Source organism: Oncorhynchus nerka, linkage group LG17 (genome assembly GCF_034236695.1).
Source record: "Oncorhynchus nerka isolate Pitt River linkage group LG17, Oner_Uvic_2.0, whole genome shotgun sequence".
Lineage (NCBI taxonomy): Eukaryota > Metazoa > Chordata > Actinopteri > Salmoniformes > Salmonidae > Oncorhynchus > Oncorhynchus nerka.
This window is the reverse complement of record NC_088412.1, coordinates 37090822-37115113: the sequence shown is the minus strand read 5'-3', so window position 1 is coordinate 37115113 and position 24292 is coordinate 37090822. Positions and strand designations below refer to the sequence as shown.

Below are 24292 nucleotides of genomic sequence, written 5' to 3'. Positions count from 1 at the left end.
TGTTCCTTTTGCTTGTTCTCTGTGTTAAAACAAATGGTCAGGTCCTGGACTGACAGAGAGTGTACGGACGTATGCCAAGATGGTGCTCTTCACAAAACTTTGCAGGCCGAAACAGATAGTTTGTCAATTTGACAACGTCGATGAGAGGTTTCAACAATAATATCATTGGATACCTTTTAGAGGCTATATCAATCATATAGCCTGAGCCTCCACACATTGCTGACACGTTATAAACGGTAAAACATTTGTATGACTTGAGTTTATTGTTTTTATAAAAAATGACACTATTTTTTCCCCTTCTCTTTTCTCCCTTGCTTCAGATTGGAGCCTTCAAAGTCGACCCAGAGCTAGGGTTCATGATCCAGACCTGTTTCATCTCTGCCAACTCCAACCCGAACATCCCGTCTTACTACACCCTGATCGAGAACATCTGCCCTACGGACAACACGGTCAAGTACTACCCTCAGAGAGACCTCCCTATTCCCCACTCCCAGACCGACAGGAAGAGGTTCAGCTTCACCTTCAACTCATCCTTCAACGAATCGTTGCTGTTTCTGCACTGTGAAATGTCTCTCTGCTCCAAGAGACCCCACAACAACCAGGGACGGGCTATGGTACGTTGTTTTTCTTTCGTGTCTGTTCATCCTGTACGCTACGACATCTGAAACAAAGTAGAAGAGAGAAGCTTAGAATTTTGATTCGATATCAGTAATATTATTTATTGGGATATATTTACTGTATGTTTTGAATAGAAAGGGGGAGTATGAAGAGTTGTGGAGGTCGGCCCAGGGATTGAACCCTGGAACCCAGGTGTTGTCCAGAGCCGGCTGTGCCACTGCCAAACCATCTGCCTCTTTCAGGGCCCAACTTCAAGTAACATAGACTCAACTGGCATGACCTGAATCTGTGGTCTGTGCAATGATTCATACATTTTATGGTCATTTGAGCAGCATCTAGCGTAGGTTAGGTCTGGGCTCCAGTCTGCGGAGACTTGGCACCAAGCTAGGCCTGCTGCACAATCTGCCAGTCTCAATCCATTCTGAACCAGAAGCAGGAAGCATACATCTACTTAAGGTTTCCTAAGTAACCATCTGTAGAACCAAAACAAGCCACTAGCTCAAGTGTCACTTCACTTTTCCTTCCTTTGCCTCGCTGTAATGTAGCCTCTCTCTAGCTCCCTCCCACTCTTTCTATCTCTGCTATGTCATTGCACTTTCATAACCTTTTCCAAGCAGTTCTTTCTGCTCAGTGCTCCCCAGCCACCCTCTATCTGGGTCTCTGATGGTATTCTACATTAAAACTGATTCAGAGTCAGACTGGGGCTCCAAACTGACTCACAGTATAGGGATCAAGGGAAGGAACACAAGTTTTCACTAGGTATGATTTCCCATAAATTATATGTGTGGTCAAAGATCAAAAGGGATGATTGGTCTTGGGCAAAGGTGTAGAGATTTGATGTATCGATTGGTCTTATAAACTGCTTTTGATCATATGAATACATGTAACAGTCTCATGGCTGATAAGTAAATCATACAAGAAACTGTATATTTTAATGGGAAAATGTTTACATGAATTCCTATTGTGTTTCACTCCATGCAGTGTATCCAACCGGACGAGGCGTGTACGTCTGTCAACGGAGAGATCATCCTAGCCATGATGATGAACGCCAAGACTTCTACCAAGACCCTGGTGGTGGTGGTGGAAGGACATGACACAGTGGAGAAGGAGGGACCAGGTGAATGGACAAAGAAAGCTAACGTACTGTACAGACCTCATATGCAATGTAACCTCTATGATGAACCAGCTTATCCAGAATATATGGGGAGGATGACAAATATGCTGGAGTAAGAAGTACTTGAAAGTACTCATTCCCTCTTTCCCTTCTTCCCTTACTCCCAATACATCAGAGCAGTGATGTAGTCAAGTCACTAAACCTGGAATCCGAGTCGAGTCCCATGTCCCTAGTGTTCGATTCCTTTATACTCAAGCCACGAGTCTCTTGGTAGTGCTAAAAGCTGCGGTCCAACCATTTAAAAAAAAAAAAAATGATAGTGTTGCACATTTGTAACGCTAAATAGGTAATACAGCCATCTAACATTTTCTGTTGTAGCTAATATGTTGAATTATGCAAGATAGAGAGATTTTCTGACATCAAATCAAATTTTAGTCAAAGTCTGAGTCACCACTGGTCGAGTCACGAGTCATGATAATCGTGACTTGAGTCCGAATCCTGGACTCGAGTACTACAACACTGTATCAGAGTATAATCTTAGTGTAGTCTCGCAAGACATACTGAACGTCTCATTCTAACATTATATGGCCGTCATTGTAAATAAGAATTTGTTCTTAACTGACTTGCCTAGTTAAATATAGGTTACATTAAAGAAAATATATATATGAATGTCTGTGGAGAAAGTGTTAACTGAGACATACTGTATGTGCAGCCTGCCTGACGAAGACACATGCAGAGAGCTGAGCCAGTTGGCCAGAGGAGACAGAGCTGTGTTGAGGGTCATTGAAGAAGAACAGGAAGACAGAGTAAATAAGAGAACTGGGTGGCAGGAAGGACATCCCAGAGAAAACCAACTTCAGTTCTGCAGGAAGAGAGGCAGAGAAAACTGTTCAAGTCACAATGCAAAGCGCATCGCATCCTCCCTCCACCCCCGTGCCTCCCTGCATCTGGAGTTTATTTGTGTGTGGTGTGTGTGTGGGGGGGGGTGTAAGTGTGCTCATTGGAGCATAGCTTGGGTTTGGGGGGCTTGCTGCTAGGGCTGAGGCCCCATTCCAGTTCTACCACAGTTCTACCAAGCAATACTGTGCAGAAGGAGTGGAAAAAGACGAGTCATCCACATCCATCTAGCACGCAGCTCCAGTTGTTTTCATTTAGCCCTTCTCTGTGGCCTCCCCTTCCCGGTAGAGAGGAGGAGGGGGGATGGAGGGAGAGGAGTGGTCTTCTCGCTAGCTTTGGGAGTGTATCCAGAGCTAGAGGCCTCCTCATCGCTGCATTAGTCAAATGCTTTTTCACTCACTCCGTCAGGCACAGAGGGCTGTGTGTGTGTGTATGGGTGTGTTATCAGAGGGTGGGGTAGACTGGGGAGGTCCTGGAATCACGCAGTCCCAGGATCACTCACATAGGACAAAACAGAAAAAAATGTCTGATAAAACTGCAGTTGTGTGCGGGCGTGTGTGTTGTGGTCCATGCGTCGTTAGGCTGGCTGGTCCAGGGAGTTCTGATACCAAACATCACATTGCACCCATTATGATCTAAACCATAGATGGGGTGATATCATGAGAGCCCATTTGCTGTTTTCACTGCCATGGCTTTTCCAATCAGCTTCCCCTTATGGGGTGATTACATCAACAAGTGGACTGTTGTCGGTGGGTGGGATGAGTTTACCCCTTTTGACTCACAAGTTGCGTCTCAAATGGCACCCTATTCCCTATGGGTCCTGGTCAAAAGTAGTGCACTATAAAAGGAATAGGCTGCCATTTAGGATGCAATACTTGACTCACAGATTTAATCATACTGTGTTAATCACTAAGAGCTGCCATTGTGCCCAGAGCAAATGAAGCATGGCAAACAGTAATGGGGACTTGGGGAGTGTTTAATAATGGACTTGATTTGGCCTGTGTTAAGGAATGAGCACCATGCCACTGCGTCAGAAACGGCACCCTGTTCCCTATATAGTACATTATGCAAATGTTCCGGTGCATGTGTTTAAGTAAGCACAGATATGCCAAAAAATCTAAATGAAAAAAAGACAGCTGGGCTTAGAAACCATGATTTTAATACAAAGGCATCTCTAAGCAGCTGGAGTCCTGCACTGGACAGGATCCCAATGAGTTCAGCTTGATCTCCAAATCAAAGAGGGCAGTTTGGTGCACGGAAGAACATAAATGCCTCAAAGCTCAGCCATCAAAGGTACATTTACTGCCTCACAGCATCAATACATTTTCAAAGTTTTTATGGAACTGCGAGCTTAAGGAATGGTTAACAAAATCATCCATTTCCCCCTAGTTACCCACATGAAAAAATACTACAGTTTACTATAGAATATTACAATAGTTACTATAGAATTCTATAGTAAACTGTAGTATGCTGTAGAATACTATACTACACACTGCAGTATCCCTTGATCATGTGTAATACTTACTATAGAATGTTATATTATACTGTAGAATACTATAGTAAATACAACAGTTTTATCCCCAAAAAATAAGCAGTAGTAAATACTACAGTAATGTCCGCAAAAATGCCATAGTCTGCAAAAACACTTCAGTAAGTACTACAGTATTTAATTTGCATATACCCTTTGCATATACCAGAAGCTCTGAACTCTCCTTTCAGAACCCAGTTATACCTACCTACAGGTCCTGGAAAATGTGCACTTTTAGTATTTCTTCAGTAGGTTTCCTGAAGGAGAAAGCCTCCACTTCTATGTCAAAGATAATAAAACTAAAACAATATAGTAAATCTTACACTAATGTCCTCAAAAATACTACAGTGAATTCTACAGTATAATATGATCCGCAAAAACACTACATTAATTACTATAGTATATATTAGTTTTCTTTTATTACAGTATTTATACTATAGTTAACTGTAAATACTACAGTAAATACAAATGTCAAGTTTTAGTACAGTGAAACTATGCAGCCAAAGTTCGACGAGAACGGATAAAAATTCATTGCTTTAACTAATTAAGACTAATGTTATGAAAATGTTGAGCAATGTAATAAAGTAATGACTTTTCAAATAAGTTACGTTACACGTTATGTTAGCTGATAATTTGTTAGCTACGCTATCCTTGCGAACCGCATAGCATATCATTACAGCAGTATGTACCTGTATGTTAGCTAGCTACCTAACGTTAGTTGGCTACTAATACATTGTTGAACTTACCAGTATATTAACTATATGCTATCTAACTAACTACCCAATGATTATTGAAAACAGCCTAACCAGCTCTGCTAGGGCGAGTAAAATGGCCAGAGTGGTTCTGGCCAGAGTGAGGTGTTCTCTCATTCGTGTCTGGAAATTAGCTTGGGTGGTTGACTACCGTTGTGAGACGAGAACGCTTTGATCAACCCTACTCCACGGCCAGAGCGTCCAGTTTGCGCTCTGAACATTCCGAGAGCTAAAGGCTCTGAATTTACGAACAGACAATCTGACAATGCTCTGAATTTTTGAGCGCACTCTGGCACTCCAGATTGGAAGATCGGAAGATGTCTAGCTAGTAATTTTTTATGCTAACAAGCTAGCGAGAGGTTGCATAGCAACAGCATCACCTTCCAGTAGACAGCTGAAGCGCTAGTATTCTCAACTGAAAGGATACCGTTCGTTTACAGTATACTAAAATGAACTAGTAGTATATAGTCATTAAGTATGTAGTGTACAGTATGTTAGTATGGGTATTCGAACACAGATAGTGAGTACTGTTGCATAGTGGTAAGAACCTAGTTAGCTGACTGACTGACAGTAAATTCTGCAACCAAGTCAACTGGCATATCGTTTATCTGAATACAGACCTCGGAAGTCAAGGATCTCACAGGGACTCCATTTGTCAATTCTACACACTTTGGGGAGACGGGTTGGAGCTCAGGGTTCAGAGGTTAAGAGAAACAAGGCACCACACCACCGAAGGAGTGTTTTTCTGTTCCACTCTGTAAACAGCGAAGTCTGGGCAAGCAAATGACGTTGATTCTATTGAGCGGCTATCGTTTCAGGGTCAACTGTGCCTAGAGCATAAGGAGATGAGAACATTGCCATGCCTTAAGTTTCCTTTCTGTCTTTCACTCTGACTCTCTCCCCCTCTCTCTCGCTGTTCCTCTCTCACATGTAGCGGAGCTGAGATCATTGTGAAAGCTACATATGTATGAAGAACAAAGCTTTGCTTCTTACATTGAGAATGGTTGGACCTCAGGGTGTCTTTCATACTGTTGTCAGATGTGCTAGTTGCAGAGTTGGTCTGGGAGGAAGACACAGCTGACCACTCAACCATTTTTATTAGAGCACATGGGCGGGCGAGGCTAGGCGGGAACAGGGCAGTGACCCTTACACGGAACCTCAGAGCTCTCACCCCTACTCGGAATCTCAGCCGGCCCAAAACCCCAACAGAGGTGGGGTCTATCCATTCATAGTCTGACCTGGCTTAGAAAGTTCTTCTGCTATGGTCTTTTCATACGTTGTTTCATAATTCACAAACTACAACAGTACTGTAAAACAAATCTCCACGAGTAGTGGTTAATGTAACTCCTTTAATCACAGAGGATCCTCTATCCTCTCCTCTGACCTGGAACTCGTTGGGCGTCTCTGGGTGTTAACGGGTCAGCTTTGCATTCTCTACATAACAGGCCGAAAGGAACAGATAAGACTGGAGAGGAGGAGGAGTTGGAGGGAGGGATGAAGGGGGGTGGAGGGGATAGATTGGGAAATGGAGGGGGACTGTCACGGAGCGGTTTGGAGGGGAGGGGGAAAGGGATGGAGGGTTGAAGATAGGGGGGGCTGTCGTGTTACCAAAATCTCCTGTGATGGTTCTGTCATCGTCTGTCACGAGGGAATGAAAACCCAAAGGTGTTCTTTCCCAGAATAGCTGTTCATTGTGCCGGAGTCTTGGACCCGGACCAAGCCTGCTCTTGAGTTCGCCTCTACACAATAAGCACCATTGTATTGTTTGTTCAGGAGTAATTAGAAGCTAATTTGACTTTTGAAAGCCATCCAGATGACCGGAAATGAAGGAGTAAGCTGAGAACTGTTAGAAGTCAACAGGTTCATCTCTGCACTCTATTCCTTTGATTGTGTACTACTTATGACCAGGGCACATAGGGCTCTGGCCAAAAGAAATGCACTTTATTGGGGGATAGGGTGCCATTTGAGCCATAGACTTAAGTTTCTGTTAGTTAGCTACTGGAACTGCATTGAGTTGCATCAGATCTCTGTATCACATTCGTTAGAACTACAGTTATCAGCACAATGTCATTTTCAGGATCTGGTTATCCCAAGGTAGTTATGTCCATTGGGTTGCTCAGCTTCCATTCATAGGCACTGGCACTTTACGTCACAGCAAGTGTTCTTGACGCTTCAACACGTAGTTGAGATGTGGTGTTTTCATGCATCTACAAATGTGTTACATTGTTGTTCTGTGTTTTATGTTTCAGTGCCTCCCACCCGCACGGGCCCTCCTGACCCACCAGGGGAAAGTAAGTCAATGGATGCTAGGAGATTCTAAACCAATGGTTTTTTGTATGTCAGGATTTTAAATCACTTTGACAAAATAACTGTTGACCAGATTGAGTTATGTCATGTGCATATAACTTGTTTCCATACGGTCATGTCCAGAGAAAAATAAATGCCTTTGAATAAAACAAATGGTCCTTTTCTCTCCCTCAGCTGTTTTGTATGTGTTGGACACCCCGACCGTGGTTGGGATCGCCTTCGCCGCATTTGTGATCGGGGCCCTGTTGACCGGAGCCCTGTGGTTCATCTACTCTCATACAGGTACGTCATTCTGACCTGTCCTTTTACCTACTGTATCTGGAGACAAAGGTAGGTCTTGCCATGCAGGGCTTCCTTAAAAAGACACCTTGGTATCAATGGGACTCCCTGCCTAAATAATAGTTAAATAAATAAATACATCATACAGTTACATCTACACTGGCATACAACTTAGAATGTATACCCAATACATTGCTTCATTTCAAGTGGAATGGAACATTCACTAGTGCTATGCTAGTTTGGAACGTAGACCCTCGTTGGAACGTTCAAAAATAAAAAATAAAAATGAACTGAAAAGTAGAAGCTAGTTATTTCAATAGTTTTTAACATTTCTGAATTTTTCATTCAAATCACTTCCTGAATTGACTGGCTTCAATTCAAATTGAGCCCAACTCTGATGGAAAGATAAGACCATCCTAAAGAATGTCCTAAACATCACAGTGCCAGAATGCTGCTATTCTATAATCGGAAAACATCCAAGAGCTGACAGAGGCGAGTTAACAATAACACATTGACTCCTCTACTGTAAATATATCCTGTTTGTCAGCGTAAGCGTCTCTTCTCTTTCCTGCCTTTGAATGGGTCTTAGGTCCTGTGGGGTGGTCAGGAGTGGTCAGTGAGTATTCTCGGACACAATGGCCTCTGCTCGGACAGAGAGGGGACTGGCTGGAAGCTGGAATTTCCCCTGTCCGTTTTGTGGTGCACTCGCAATTCGGCTCGCAGGAAGAGAGACACAATCTGTCCGTTAGACGCCAATACCTTCCCCTCCAGCACCCCCATTCTGGTGAACTCTGATCCCTGCTGACCTTTAGTAGGAAGTGTAGTGGTCCCTGAAGTCTGCAGAGGACACTCTAGCGCATACTGTAGAACAGAACAGGCCTGTCTGCTGGTTGGCTGACCGTGGATCTGCCTGGCCTGCCATTATGTTGGTGACCCCTCTTCATTCATTCCTGATGTGTTCTACACAGAACACAGTAAAATCATTCATAAACAGGATCAGTGGGTTCTGTGCTGAGGACCCCAGCAGCATACACTCTTAGAAAAAAGGGTTCCAAAAGGGTTCTTTGTGGGGGGATAGGGTTTTAGCTCTACCTAGAACCTTTAACATCCTAAGAACATTTTTTTGTGGAAGAAAGCATTCTTTGATGATGCAAGAAGGATTCTTTGGAAGGCAAGAAAGGTTCTACATAGAACCATATATCCTATTTCTCAGCATGCTTTATGACAGGGAGATTTACAGAATTGTTTGTTTTACTGTAATATATGTGTTTTTGCATTGATTGTTTGATACATTTTATGCTACAAAAAGATAAATAACAAAGTTTCCTAAACTAATCCAATATATTGCACCCGTTACTGAGATGGTTGTTCCAGTTTGAATACTGAGACGACATCAATCATCTAATCTTCCCTACCCCGGGAGCCTTTTAGAATGCAGGTTGCGGGTGATTAACAATTCCACTTGTTGGATATCCTAACTCTGTCTGGATTCCAATAGTAATTACACATCACTTTGCAAGCCAGCATAATGTGATTTGCAGGCCTGATGTGGCCTGTAAACCAGGAGATTCCTAACACCCCTGTGTTAGGGTACAACTAGGCCCTCAAAGTAAGGCCTTTTTAAAATGAAATGTATTGTCATAAATAATTACATTTTAAAGGGTAATAAGGCTAGTGGAACTGTTCGTAGAGGTTTCTAGGATGAACCCTCCAAAGATGATAAGCTTCCCGGTAGAACCCTTCATAGACGGTTCTAGGAAGAACCTTTTTAGATTATAAAATTGTTCTTGGTAGAACCCTTCTAGATAGAACCCTCTGAACAGACCAGTACTGTATAGCACAGAGTAGTACTGTATTCTCCCCGCCGTTTGAGCCAGCCATGTGTACTGTATGCCTACTATGCTGTTGTTGGCCCCTCTTCACCAATCCATGATGTGTTCTCAGTGGGAAACTGAAATCTCTTCATGAATAGAATCAAGGAGTTCTAATGAATTTCCTTAGGTGGGATAATAAAGTTGATCTAATCTAGGTGAGGTCATTACAGAGATGCGTGTCAGATACAGGAAAATGTAGTAGCAGTAGGGTAACGGTAGTGATGGGGGGGGGATCCATACAGTTACATATTGAAATGTTTTTTGAGGACGACATTATATTGATACTTTGACTACATGTATCGCATTTTTGCTCGGTAACGTTAGCTAGTGCCAGTTTGCTGTACCTTCGCCAAAACTCCTATATTTTTCATACTACTGCTTGTTCCATCTTCTTTTTAAATAGTGAGCCAACATGTTTTTGGCACCATGACTGATCAAAACAAATTCTTATGTCTCTCGTCTCTCTGTAGCAGACATACAGTTGAAGTCGGAAGTTTACATACACTTAGGTTGGAGTCATTAAAACACTCCACTAATTTCTTGTTGACAAACTATAGTTTTGGCAAGTCGGTTAGGATATCTACTTTGTGCATGACACAAGACATTTTTCCAACAATTGTTTACGGACAAATGATTTCACTTATAATTCTTAATCTGAGATGGCCCTCGCTACATATTCGTCGCCAGACCCACTGGCTCCAGGTCATCTACAAGTCCATGCTAGGTAAAGCTCCGCCTTATCTCAGTTCACTGGTCACGATGGCAACACCCATCCGTAGCACGCGCTCCAGCAGGTGTATCTCACTGATCATCGCTAAAGCCAACACCTCATTTGGCCGCCTTTCGTTCCAGTACTCTGCTGCCTGTGACTGGAACGAATTGCAAAAATCGCTGAAGTTGGAGACTTTTATCTCCCTCACCAACTTCAAACATCAGCTATCTGAGCAGCTAACCGATCGCTGCAGCTGTACATAGTCTATTGGTAAATAGCCCACCCATTTTCACCTACCTCATCCCCATACTGTTTTTATTTATTTACTTTTCTGCTCTTTTGCACACCAATATCTCTACCTGTACATGACCATCTGATCATTTATCACTCCAGTGTTAATCTGCAAAATTGTAATTATTCGCCTACCTCATGCCTTTTGCACACATTGTATATAGACTCCCCCTTTTTTTTCTACTGTGTTATTGACTTGTTAATTGTTTACTCCATGTGTAACTAACTCTGTGTTGTCTGTTCACACTGCTATGCTTTATCTTGGCCAGGTCGCAGTTGCAAATGAGAACTTGTTCTCAACTAGCCTACCTGGTTAAATAAAGGTGAAATAAAACAATTAAATTAAAATATCACAATTCCAGTGGGTCAGAAGTTTACATACACTAAAATGACTGTCAAATAAAATAAAATAAAATGCATTTATATAGCCCTTCGTACATCAGCTGATATCTCAAAGTGCTGTACAGAAACCCAGCCTAAAACGCCAAACAGGAAGCAATGGAGGTGTAGAAGCACAGAGGCTAGGAAAAACTCCCTAGAAAGGCCAAAACCTAGGAAGAAACCTAGAGAGGAACCAGGCTATGAGGGGTGGCCAGTACTCTTCTGGCTGTGCCGGGTGGAGATTATAACAGAACATGGCCAATATGTTCAAATGTTCATAAATGACCAGCATGGTCAAATAATAGGTCTGGGACAGGTAGCACGTCCGGTGAACAGGTCAGGATTCCATAGCCACAGGCAGAACAGTTGAACTGGAGCAGCAGCAGGGCCAGGTGGACTGGGGACAGCAAGGAGTCATCATGCCAGTTAGTCCTGAGGCATGGTCCTAGGGCTCAGGTCCTCCGAGAGAGAGAAAGAAAGAGAGAATTAGAGAGAGCATACTTAAATTCACACAGGACACCGGATAAGACAGGAGAAGTACTCCAGGTATAACAAACTGACCCTAGCCGCCCGACACATAAACTACTGCAGCATAAATACTGGAGGCTGAGACAGGAGGGGTCAGGAGACACTGTGGCCCCATCCGATGATACCCCCGGACAGGGCCAAACAGGAAGGATATAACCCCACCCACTTTGTCAAAGCACAGCCCCCACACCACTAGAGGGATATCTTCAACCACCAACTTACCATCCTGAGACAAGGCTGAGTATAGCCCACAAAGATCTCCGCCACGGCACAACCCAAGGGGAGGCACCAACCCAGACAGGACGATCACATCAGTGACTCAACCCACTCAAGTGATGCACCCCTCCTAGGGACGACATGAAAGAGCACCAGTAAGCCAGTGACTCAGCCCCTGTAATAGGGTTAGAGGCAGAGAATCCCAGTGGAAAGAGGGGAACCGGCCAGGCAGAGACAGCAAGGGCGGTTCGTTGCTCCAGAGCCTTTCCGTTCACCTTCACACTCCTGGGCCAGACTACCCTCAATCATATGACCCACTGAAGAGATGAGTCTTCACTAAAGACTTAAAGGTTGAGACCGAGTTTGCGTCTCTCACATGGGTAGGCAGACCATTCCATACAAATGGAGCTCTATAGGAGAAAGCCCTGCCTTCAGCTGTTTGCTTAGAAATTCTAGGGACAATTAGGAGGCCTGCGTCTTGTGACCGTAGCGTACGTGTAGGTATGTACGGCAGGACCAAATCAGAGAGATAGGTAGGAGAAAGCCCATGTAATGCTTTGTAGGTAAGCAGTAAAACCTTGAAATCAGCCCTTGCCTTGACAGGAAGCCAGTGTAGGGAGGCTAGCACTGGAGTAATATGATCCATTTTTTTTGGTTCTAGTCAGGATTCTAGCAGCCGTATTTAGCACTAACTGAAGTTTATTTAGTGCTTTATCCGGGTAGCCGGAAAGTAGAGCATTGCAGTAGTCTAACCTAGAAGTTACAAAAGCTTGGATTATTTCCGCATCATTTTTGGACAGAAAGTTCTGATTTTTGCAATGTTACGTAGATGGCAAAAAGCTGTCCTTGAAACAGTCTTGATATGTTCGTCAAAAGAGATCAGGGTCCAGAGTAACGCCGAGGTCTGTGCCTGTAAACAGCTTGGAAAATTCCAGAAAATGATGTCATGGCTTTAGAAGCTTCTGATAGGATAATTGACATAATTTGAGTCAATTGGAGATGTGCCTGTGGATGTACTTCAAGGTCTACCTTCAAACCCAGTGCTTCTTCGCTTGACATCATGGGACCTCAGATTATAAATTGTGGACCTCCACAAGTCTGGTTCATCCTTGGGAGCAATTTACAAACGCTTGAAGGTACCATGTTCATCTGTACAAACAATAGTACGCAAGTATAAACACCATGGGACCACGCAGCCGTCATATTACTCAGGAAGGAGACGTGTTCTGTTTCCTAGAGATGAACGTACTTTGGTGCAAAAAGTGCAAATCAATCCCAGAACAACAGCAAAGGACCTTGTAAAGATGCTGGAGGAAACAGGTACAAAAGTATCTATATCCACAGTAAAACAAGTCCTATGTTGACATAACCTGAAAGGCCGCTCAGCAAGGAAGAAGCCACTGCTACCGCCATAAAAAGCCAGACTACGGTTTGCAACTGCATATGGGGACAAAGATCGCACTTTTTGGAGAAATGTCCTCTGGTCTGATGAAACAAAAATAGAACTGTTTTGCTATAAAGACTATCATTATGTTTGGAGGATAAAGGAAGCCGAAGAACACCATCCCAACCGTGAAGCAGGGGGTGGCAGCATCATGTTGTGGGGGTGCTTTGCTGCAGGAGGGACTGGTGCACTTCACAAAATAGATGGCATCATGAAGGAAAATTATGTGGATATATTGAAGCAACATCTCATGACATCAGTCAGGAAGTTAAAGCTTGGTCGCAAATGGATCTTCCAAATGGACAATGACCACAAGCATACTTCCAAAGTTGTGGCAAAATGGCTTAAGGACAAAAAGTCAAGGTATTGGAGTGGCCATCACAAAGCCCTGACCTCAAATCCTATAGAAAATGTGTGGGCAGAACTGAAAATGCGTGTGCGAGCAAAGAGGCCTACAAACCTGACTCCGTTACACCAGCTTTATCAGGAGGAATAGGCCAAAATTCCCCCAATTTATTGTGGGAAGCTTGTGAAAGGCTACCCAAAACATTTGACCCAAGTTAAACAATTTAAAGGCAATGCTACCAAATACTAATTGAGTGTATGTAAACTTCTGATCCACTGGGAATGGGTCAGAAATAAAAGCTGAAATAAATTCTGACATTTCACATTCTTAAAATAAAGTGGTGATCCTAACTGACCTAAAACAGGGAATTTTTACTAGGATCAAATGTCAGGAATTGTGGAAACTAAGGTGTATGTAAACTTCCAACTTCAACTGGTATAGTGAGCAATATGTTTGGAACATCAAATGGCAATAAAATCGCATTATTGATTTGCAATACATATAGAATCGTGAGAATCGCAATACATTTCGTATCGGCATCTAAGTATTGTGATAATACTCTATCGTGAGGTCTGTGGCAATTCCCAGCCCTAGGCATCAGGCTCTCCTGAAAAGTGCACATTGGATTAGTGTGAAACTCCACTGAGCTATATTTCAGTTCATATAAATATACATACGAACAACAACTTACAGACGCACTCAAACAATGACTTCATCTCATCTGCCCAGACCTGCATGCTCACACCCCCATCCCTAATGCCTGCATTACTGTTTGCCACTTGGCCTTAAATTGTACCAATTCGTTTTTTTGTCGCCCATGCTATTTCATTATTTAAATAATAAATCATTTGATTTTTCCATTGTGTTAATGATTGCGGATTGATTGATTTCCATGTTTTTAGTAGACATTTTTCAAGATGAGTGATGAAAAGAGAATCCTCCAGTGCATTGGGCATCTCACTACACCTCCATGTCTTGAAATATGCAGACAGATGGATTTACATTGTAATACCTCTGACAGCCAACTTTCTAGCTCCGCCCACAACTTTTGGACTTTATAGCCGGGGTGTTCATTTCTACAGCTCGTTGGAGCGATCAGGTGTTAGGCGTGATTTACCTTATCTTCATCACGCTTGTTTATACTAACACCTCTTTAAAATGTCCACTTCATAACACTTTTATGAGTTTCCTATAGAGACCCACCAAAAGAAACCCAAGCCTTAGATTGGTCTGTGGCCCAAAGATAGCTGGGGTCAGAAGTTGAACTTCTTTAGGGAAACAGGTGTATGGAATGTAGTTCTATTAGGAGAGTAAAGCCCTTTTAGAAGTGATTTTTTTTAAACACTGCAGGCATGTGGTTTTAATATTGGTGTTATAGCTAGTGGTTCCTCTGTTGGATCATAACAGGCAGAGAGGATTAGGTTGCGTCCCAAATGGCACTCTATATCCTATACAGTGCTCTACTTTTGATGAGGTCCATTTAGCTATGGTCAAAAGTAGTGCACTATATAGGGAATAGGGTACTATTTGGGATGTATCCCTATTCTATTCTGCTGTAGTCTTGGAAACTGTTGACTTGTAAGACCAACATATCCCTACATGGAAACATTGGCATAGTCAAGTTTACTCCAAGAATATATATTTTCTCAAAAACACCTTAAAATATCTGCGGCAGAATATTTTTTTAAACCAGTGAATGATGAAACATCAAATATACCCACACATATCCCCTCAGGAGGCGAGGGACAATGTTAAATTAAGGTTTGTTCACATTAAATGCCAAAACCACAAAAGAAGTATCTACACTGTCTCACCCACTCACAAAACATTAACCTTGGTCTATGGAGACCCCATTTGGCTAAATCCTTTAAAAGAAACTCTATGATGACTGAGGCATTCTCCTGATGGATCAAAACTGACCTTTTCAACAGACTAGGCATGAGAACACATTCTAATCAGGTAGCAGTGTGAACTGTGGTTTCCCTTATCAGACTCTGCAGATAGGACTGCTAGCTCCTACTTTGATATTCCCAATAACTGGTATAGACGTTCACAAGTAGACCCAGGTAGGGTGTGGAGGGTCTACTCTCAAGTTTTCTTTATCATTACGTTGTGTTAGCAGCCACAGGGAAAGGGACATTTATTTAATACATTTTTTAAATAAGAGATATTTGAACATAAACTGAAAAAGCTATGAGAAAGTTGTTAATTCAACAAGATCTCACTTCGGTATTCAATGTTTGTCCAGGGGGAGGATAATCGTCTATGGGTGTTCAATGTTTGTCCAGGGGGAGGATAATCGTCTATGGGTGTTCAATGTTTGTCCAGGGGGAGGATAATCGTCTATGGGTGTTCAATGTTTGTCCAGGGGGAGGATAATCGTCTATGGGTGTTCAATGTTTGTCCCGGGGGAGGATAATCATCTATGGGTGTTCAATGTTTGTCCAGGGGGAGGATAATCGTCTATGGGTGTTCAATGTTTGTCCAGGGGGAGGATAATCGTCTATGGGTGTTCAATGTTTGTCCAGGGGAGGATAATCGTCTATGGGTGTTCAATGTTTGTCCAGGGGGAGGATAATCGTCTATGGGTGTTCAATGTTTGTCCAGGGGGAGGATAATCGTCTATGGGTGTTCAATGTTTGTCCCGGGGGAGGATAATCGTCTATGGGTGTTCAATGTTTGTCCAGGGGGAGGATAATCGTCTATGGGTGTTCAATGTTTGTCCCGGGGGAGGATAATCGTCTATGGGTGTTCAATGTTTGTCCCGGGGGAGGATAATTGTCTATGGGTGAAGTAAAAGTAGGTAAGGATTAAGGTTGTTAAAACAGCATTCATTCCAACTGGTTAAGGTTTGGGTTAAGGTTCAAACAGAAAAAAATAGAATTAGTGCCATGCACGGGGATTGAACCCTCGATCCTCAGAGCAGAAGCGTGCGGTTTATGCCCTTCCTCTAGCCCCATCCACAACGCCCAAGCTGTGAGCCTACAGGATGGTAATACGTGCTCACATTGCCCCTTTTGGACGGTAATGAAGGCATCTCCCGATGTCCTAGGGACCTGGACAAAACGTTGAATACTGAAGTCTATCGTCCAGTAGGCTGGTGTGATCTATTGGTTTATTAAAGCAATGAGAGTGTCTTCAGTACAGTAGTGCATCCTGTTTATACAGGATGTGATAAGTACTAACCCCAGTATCCCTCTATTTTAGGACATGGTACGGTAGGAATTTGGCCTGCGTCCCAAATGGTACCCTATTCCCTAAATAGTGCACTACTTTTGAACAGAGATCTGTTGCCATTTGGGATGCAGATGTGGAGCAAGGCTGCTGTTATAATGTTATAAAAGATGAGCTGTGATCTTGCGGCCTGTGTTGGGATAGATCTCACCAAACGTTAAGGAGGTTGCCCCCGGAGACAGGGAGTGGGAGTTACCCGGGCTCTGAATGGAATGTGTGATGGAACAGGGTCAATAGACTGTTGCTTCACTTCAATGACAAGTGATGTCACCATATGAGACACTTCTCAATCTGGCCAGATGGTTCACAATAACATTTCCAACAACATCACATTTGATTTATATAGCCTATTTGGTTGGCTCATCATGAGATTTCTAGATGCGTCTCTCTGTGAGAGTATGGTGGAACGCCAAGTATGTTTTTAGGGGTGAATAATAACTTTCATTTCTGTTGAATTTTCACTTAGGGTGTTTTCATACTTGGTCCCTTTAAGACAATTTTTGAGAACTTAGCGCAGTTTGCTTAATTTTTTGTGCAATGTGAACACTCCAAAACATTGAGGCAATCTCGAGAGGAGGATAAGTTTGGTTCGCTTGAATTCTGCGTTTCGGTTCCCCTTTTTAGGGCAATGCGAACACAAAGCTCCCCATGTTCACTTGCCATTATCCCCGCACCACACACTAGACTACTACAACACCGTTTCCTGTGCCATAACTCCTCACATTGGTACCACAAAAGACAGAAGATGATGATTTGCAGGTTTGCGGGGAAAAAGTGGCTGTTTTTTGGATATTGATTAGCGATTGTCAAGAATGTGTGATGTTTAGTTTGGATTATTTGTTTGCCATTTTTTGATGTATAGGTTAAGAGAGCTTCATAAACTGTTCATTCGATTGTGAGATTTGAATAGTGGGAGAAGACAACATATTTGTTCAGAATCAGAATTTTGTAGGGTACAAAATCAATTCTAGCTCTTAAAGGGGCAGTAGCCTACATGGGTGTTCAATTTTCAATTACAGAATTATTTAATCTGCTGTTATTCTGCTATTTATTATTTTACCAATAATATTTACATGTTAATAGTATCTTCTCATTAAAACAATTATGTCTCATATTTTAACTAAATGCAATCTATTAGTTTCAAAATGTAAGTAGGTACAGTTGAAGTCGGAAGTTTACATACACCTTAGCCGAATACATTTAAACTCAGTTTTTCACAATTCCTTACATTTGATCCGAGTAAAAATTCCCTGTCTTAGGTCAGTTAGGATCGCCACTTTATTTTAAGAATGTGAAATGTCAGAATAATACTAGAGATAATTATTTATTTCAACTTTTATTTATTTCATCACATTCCCAGAAGGTCAGAAGTTTACATACACTCAATTAGTATTTGCTAGCATTGCCTTTAAATTGTTTAACTTAGGTCAAACGTTTCGGGTAGCCTTCCACAAGCTTCCCACAATAAGTTGGGTGAATTTTGGCCCATTCCTCCTGACAGAGCTGGTGTAACGGAGTCAGGTTTGTAGGCCTCCTTGCTCGCCCACACATTTTCTATGGGATTGAGGTCAAGGCTTTGTGATGGCCACTCCAATACCTTGACTCTGTTGTCCTTAAGCCATTTTGCCACAACTTTGGAAGTATGCTTGGGGGTCATTGTCCATTTGGAAGACCCATTTGCGACCAAGCTTTAACTTCCTGACTGATGTCTTAAGATATTGCTTCAATATATCTACATCATTTCCCTACCTCATATTGCCATCTATTTTGTGAAGTGCACCAGTCTTTCCTGCAGCAAAGCACCCCAACAGCATGATGCTGCCACCCCCGTGCTTCACGGTTGAGATGGTGTTCTTTGGCTTGCAAGCCAATCCCTTTTTCCTCCAAACATAACGATGGTCATTATGGCCAAACAGTTCTATTTTTGTTTCATCAGACAAGAGGACATTTCTCCAAAAAGCACGATCTTTGTCCCCATGTGCAGTTTCAAACCTTAGTCTGGCTTTTTTTATGGTGGTTTTGGAGCAGTTGCTTCTTCCTTGCTGAGCGGCCTTTCAGGTTATGTCGATATAGGACTCGTTTTTACTGTGGATATAGATACTTTTGTACTTGTTTCCACCATCATCTTCACAAGGTCCTTTGCTGTTGTTCTAGGATTGATTTGCACTTTCCGCACCAAAGTACGTTCATCTCTAGGAGACCGAACGGGTCTCCTTCCTAAGCGGTATGGCGGCTGCGTGGTCCCATGGTGTTTATACTTGTGTACTATTGTTTGTACAGATGAACGTGGTACCTTCAGGCATTTGGAAATTGCTCCCAAGAATGAATCAGACTTGTGGAGGTCTACAAAAGGTACACCTCCAATTGATTGAAATTACGTCAATTAGCCTATCAGAAGCTTGACATAATTTTCTGGAATTTTTCAAGCTGTTTAAAGGCACAGTCAACTTAGTGTATGTAAACTTCTGACCCACTGGAATTGTGACACAGTGAAATAATCTGTCTATAATGGTTTGTTGGAAAAATTACTTGTGTCATGTACAAAGTAGATGTCCTAACCGACTTGCCAAAACTATAGTTTGTTAACAAGACATTTGTGGAGTGGTTGAAAAACTAGTGTTAATGACTCCAACCTAAGTGTAAGTAAACTTCCGATTACAACTCTATATCTACAGTAGCTGTCCTATTAACACATTCTGATGGAATGGCTTTCCCCTGCACTTTGTAAAAACCCAGAGTGCATTGAGTGAATATTGGGAAAATATCTTGGTTCCTTTCTAAGCATAGCAATGTAGAGGACTCGGACCACAAAATAGGTGAAGTGAACTGGCAAAAGAGTTGAGACCCCATTCAAAGGCAAGTGCAGTGTGAATACAAAATGTATTTTTTTTTGGGGGGGGGGGGTTGCCAAAGAATTCACTTTAAAGAGGACTGAGATAAATTATTTTAAAGAGGACTATATGTGAAAACACCCTTAGTCTCTTATTGATATCAATGCATGACTAAGTGAAAATTCAAATTATGATTTACCCCTTAGTCCTACTAGGAGGCGAACTGACTTTGTTATTGACATTTTCTTAGAGAATGGCCACAGAGAAGATAAGTTAAAGAGAGCTGAGGCCTTTTGTGTTTGAAAGCCCATGCAGGGTTCTGTGTGTATATGGACTGTGTTTAGCTGGAGCTCTTTGGCAACGCTGCTCTGTCAAACATTAGAGCAGAGAGAGAGAGACGAGGGGTCTGAAAGAGGGAACCAGGCAGGCTGTGGGCCCAGAGCCACGCAACACACACACACATATACACCAGGGCAGGCTCCTCAGAGGTGGAAGGGGAGGAACCTCTTCCTCAGTGAATTTCAGAAAATTAAAATAGTCAAACATTAAACATTTTGCAGCATGAACTGACATGGTTTCCACCCAATTCAAAGGATTAGAGAATGAATCTAGTACTAAAAGCATAAGCTACAGCTAGCTAGCACTGCAGTGCATGAAATGTGGTGAGTAGTTGACTCAGAGGGAGAAAGACAATACAGTGGTTCCACCTTTAAAAGTTGTCATACTGCAGCACACCTTGCGGGCTGCAGCATTCTGTGGCACATTATTTAATAGTCAATCATTTTTTTCTGTTAATGCAAGGTAGTGCTAGTTTGACCACCAGGGGGCATATTTGAGAAGCATTTGATAAATTATCTGGTAATGCCAGAAGACTAAAACCTTTTTTGTGATGACATAGTATATAGGATAGATTTTAAGAAATGTGGCTTAATTAATTAATATTATGGTGTTTCTATTCCTTGAAAAACAAAAAAATGAAACCCTCAGTGTTTCCGTTAGGATGGAATGGAAAATATGACGCTGTACAACGTGACAGTTGGGAGTAGGCTACAGCATAAGAGGATTGGGGGATTCTAAATGGTTTGCCTTCATTAGACAACTTTGTTCCAATAGTTCTGTAAATCAGTGATATTTATTCCCATAGTAATATGGATCCATAGCTAAATCATCATCTGTATTTTGAAAGAGTATTATTATGGGGTGGCAGGTAGCCTAGTGGTTAGAGTGTTGGACTTGTAACCGAGGGTTTGCTAGATCGAATCCCGAGCTGACAAGGTAAAAATCTGTCGCTCTGCCCCTGAACAAGGCAGTTAACCCACTGTTCCTAGGCAGTCATTGAAAATAAGAATTTGTTCTTAACTGACTTGCCTAGCTAAATAAAGGTTAAAAAAAAGATAAAGATGTTGATAAAGAAATAAACACAGTCAGAAGACAGTTGAAGAAGCTTGCGTGGAATTATGGAAAGGCTCAGTAAGAAATGTTTTATATATATAATATATATATATTTTTTAAACTCATAATGAGTGCTCTAACTCCCCCCTGCGGTGGTCTGGAGCAATGAAGCCGTGATGCCGTGGTACCTCTAAGTCCCGCGGTGTAAGCTTGCAACTTTTAAAGGAAGAACCACTAGAGTTGAACAGTTTTGAACAAATTGAGAGCGAGAGAGCTAAACTCAGCAAAAAAAGAAACTCCTCTCATTGTCAACTGCGTTTATTTTCAGCAAATATTTGTATGAACATTAGATTCAACAACTGAGACATAAACTGAATAAGTTCCACAGACATGTGACTAACAGAAATTGAATAATGTGTCCATGAACAAAGGGGGGTCAAAATCAAAAGTAACAGTCAGTATCTGGTGTAGCCACCAGCTGCATTAAGTACTGCAGTGCATCTCCTCCTCATGGACTGCACCAGATTTGCCAGTTCTTGCTGTGAGATGTTACCCCACTCTTCCACCAAGGCAACTGCAAGTTCCCAGACATTTCTGGGGGGAATGGCCATAGCCCTCACCCTCCAATCCAACAGGTCCCAGTCGTGCTCAATGGGATTGAGATCCCGGCTCATTGCTGGCCATGGCAGACCACTGATTCCTGTCTTGCACAGGAAATCACGCACAGAACGAGCAACATGGCAGGTGTTATTGTCATGCTGGAGCAGCGTTGAGATTGCCCGTATTGACAACAAGCTCAGTCCGATGATGCTGGGACACACCGCCCCAGACCATGACGGACCCTCCACCTCCAAATCGATCATAAGCTCATTCCTTCGAATGATTAACGCGAATCCGACCGCCACCCTTGGTGAGACAAAACCGTGACTCGTCAGTGAAGAGCACTTTTTGCCGGTCCTGTCTGGTCCAACGACGGTGGGTTTGTGCCCATATGCGACGTTGTTGCCTGTGATGTCTGGTGAGGACCTGCCTTACAACAGGCCTACAAGCCCTCAGTCCAGCCTCTCTCAGCCTATTGCTGACAATCTGAGCACTGATGGAGGGATTGTGCCTTCCTGGTGTAACTCGGGCAGCTGTTTCCATCCTGTACCTACATTTACATTTAAGTAATTTAGCAGACGCTCTTATCCAGAGCGACTTACAAATTGGTGCTTTCACCTTATGACATCCAGTGGAACAGCCACTTTACAATAGTGCATCTAGGTCTTTTAAGGGGGGTGAGAAGGATTACTTTATCCTATCCTAGGTATTCCTTAAAGAGGTGGGGTTTCAGGTGTCTCCGGAAGGTGGTGATTGACTCCGCTGTCCTGGCGTCGTGAGGGAGTTTGTTCCACCATTGGGGGGCCAGAGCAGCGAACAGTTTTGACTGGGCTGAGCGGGAACTGTACTTCCTCAGTGGTAGGGAGGCGAGCAGGCCAGAGGTGGATGAACGCAGTGCCCTTGTTTGGGTGTAGGGCCTGATCAGAGCCTGGAGGTACTGAGGTGCCGTTCCCCTCACAGCTCCGTAGGCAAGCACCATGGTCTTGTAGCGGATGCGAGCTTCAACTGGAAGCCAGTGGAGAGAGCGGAGGAGCGGGGTGACGTGAGGGAACTTGGGAAGGTTGAACACCAGACCTGTCCCACAGGTGTGATGTTCGGATGTACCGATCCTGTGCAGGTGTTGTTACACGTGGTCTGCCACTGCGAGGACGATCAGCTGTCCGTCCTGTCTCCCTGTAGCGCTGTCTTAGGCGTCTCACAGTACAGACATTGCAATCTATTGCCCTGGCCACATCTGCAGTCCTCATGTCTCCTTGCAGCATGCCTAAGGCACATTCACACAGATGAGCAGGGACCATGGGCATCTTTCTTTTGGTGTTTTTCAGAGTCTGTAGAAGGCCTCTTTAGTGTCCTAAGTTTTCATAACTGTGACCTTATTTGCCTACCGTCTGTAAGCTGTTAGTGTCTTAACGACCGTTCCACAGGTGCATGTTCATTAATTGTTTATGGTTCATTGAACAAGCATGGGAAACCATGTTTAAACCCTATACAATGAAGATCTGTGAAGTTATTTAGATTTTTAAGAATGATCTTTGAAAGACAGGGTCCTGAAAAGGGGACGTTTATTTTTTTGCTTAGTTTATATTTCATTGTATATATATTTTTCACTTAGCTAGCGTCAAATGCAGCTAGCTAGTTTAGCCTACTCAAACACCCGGATCAAACAGAGAGGGATGCTATGTTAGCTAGCTGGATATGGCTATTCAACACTGGAACTTTTCCAAGTCAAGGTGGTTTTATCAATTTATTGCCACCGGGGCCCGCCGATGTAACTGCTAGACTGCTTGCGGCTGACTGTACACTGCCCTGCATGATTGTAGCGGGTTTACTAATGTGTTAGTTATAGTAAATAACAGTATGTAACAACGATGTAGACTGTGTAGCGGTTAGCAGTAATGATATGAAGGTTTGGCATGGAAAGGTTTTTTCCCCTGATCACAGACAGCTGATGTGTTGTGCACTGGCCCACAAACAAAAGGAAAAGGTGAGAGGAGGAGAGTACGTAGATAGATGTGAGAAGGGATTATATATACAACGAGCTGTTTATATGTGTCTGCTTTGAAAGTGAACTGTGTTTGCGTGTGATTAGGAGTTTATTCATTGCTCCGATTCTGTTGAAAAACGCGTCTTAAATGGAAGCAAACGGAATGAAACGGAGATAAACGTACTTCAATTTGTCCAATAAGCTCTTCTTTGCAACTGTTAGACTAATGATTACACACTAGGTCTGCTAGATGCTGGCAAGAGTGAGCAAGATGGTATTGAAAGTGTCACTCTCTGTCACCTGTATGTAGTAGCCTAAACCTATCAATGTTACATTGAGCTGGGGGAATGGAAATGATTGACAGTCAACCAATTTGCTGCAATAGAAATAAAGCCATGTTCATCAAAAAAAAAATCTTAAATGACACCGATTGCCACTGACACACACACACACACACATACACACACGCAAAACATAAATTACAGTAATACCCAAACACAGAACCCCTTCAGAAACCAACAAAGATCAATATGGTAGCTGTAGATTGCGTCCCAAATGACACACTATTCACTTTATAGCAGTGGTCACCAACCGGTCAATTGCTACCGGTCAAGGCATCACCAAACACTTCTGTAAAAAAATTATTCATGTAAAAAACAAAACGATAAAGCCTTGAGTTCCATTTATTTGATTTGTTTCACACTGTTGGCAGTAGGTGCTCTTGATTCAGCAGCCCTAGCACCGGAAAGGCAGTGTTCCCATCATGTGTCTGAAAGTAGAACTCCGCCTACTCGACAGCCCCTGAGAGCAAATCAAGTGCTCTTATAGGACTACCACTGGCCAATCAGATTGCTCAGATCACCGTGTCTGCACAGTTTCCTCAAGCTATAGACTGAAAAAAGAAGCTTCGAACGCACAGCAAAGTTGATACCTTTTTAAAGCATGACTAGAGAGAGACTCAACG

The 24292-nt window shown here is 42.8% G+C and overlaps 1 protein-coding gene across 1 annotated transcript in view; it reads left to right on the top strand.

Annotated features, from left to right (window-relative positions):
• LOC115145179 (transforming growth factor beta receptor type 3-like) overlaps positions 1-24292 on the top strand; it is a 138999-nt gene that overhangs the window by 105998 nt on the left and 8709 nt on the right. Inside the window, exons 13-16 of the mRNA XM_029686509.2 lie at positions 321-614; positions 1600-1735; positions 7159-7200; positions 7391-7498. Of these exons, the coding sequence (XP_029542369.1) occupies positions 321-614; positions 1600-1735; positions 7159-7200; positions 7391-7498 (580 nt within the window). The remainder of the gene's footprint in view (positions 1-320; positions 615-1599; positions 1736-7158; positions 7201-7390; positions 7499-24292) is intronic.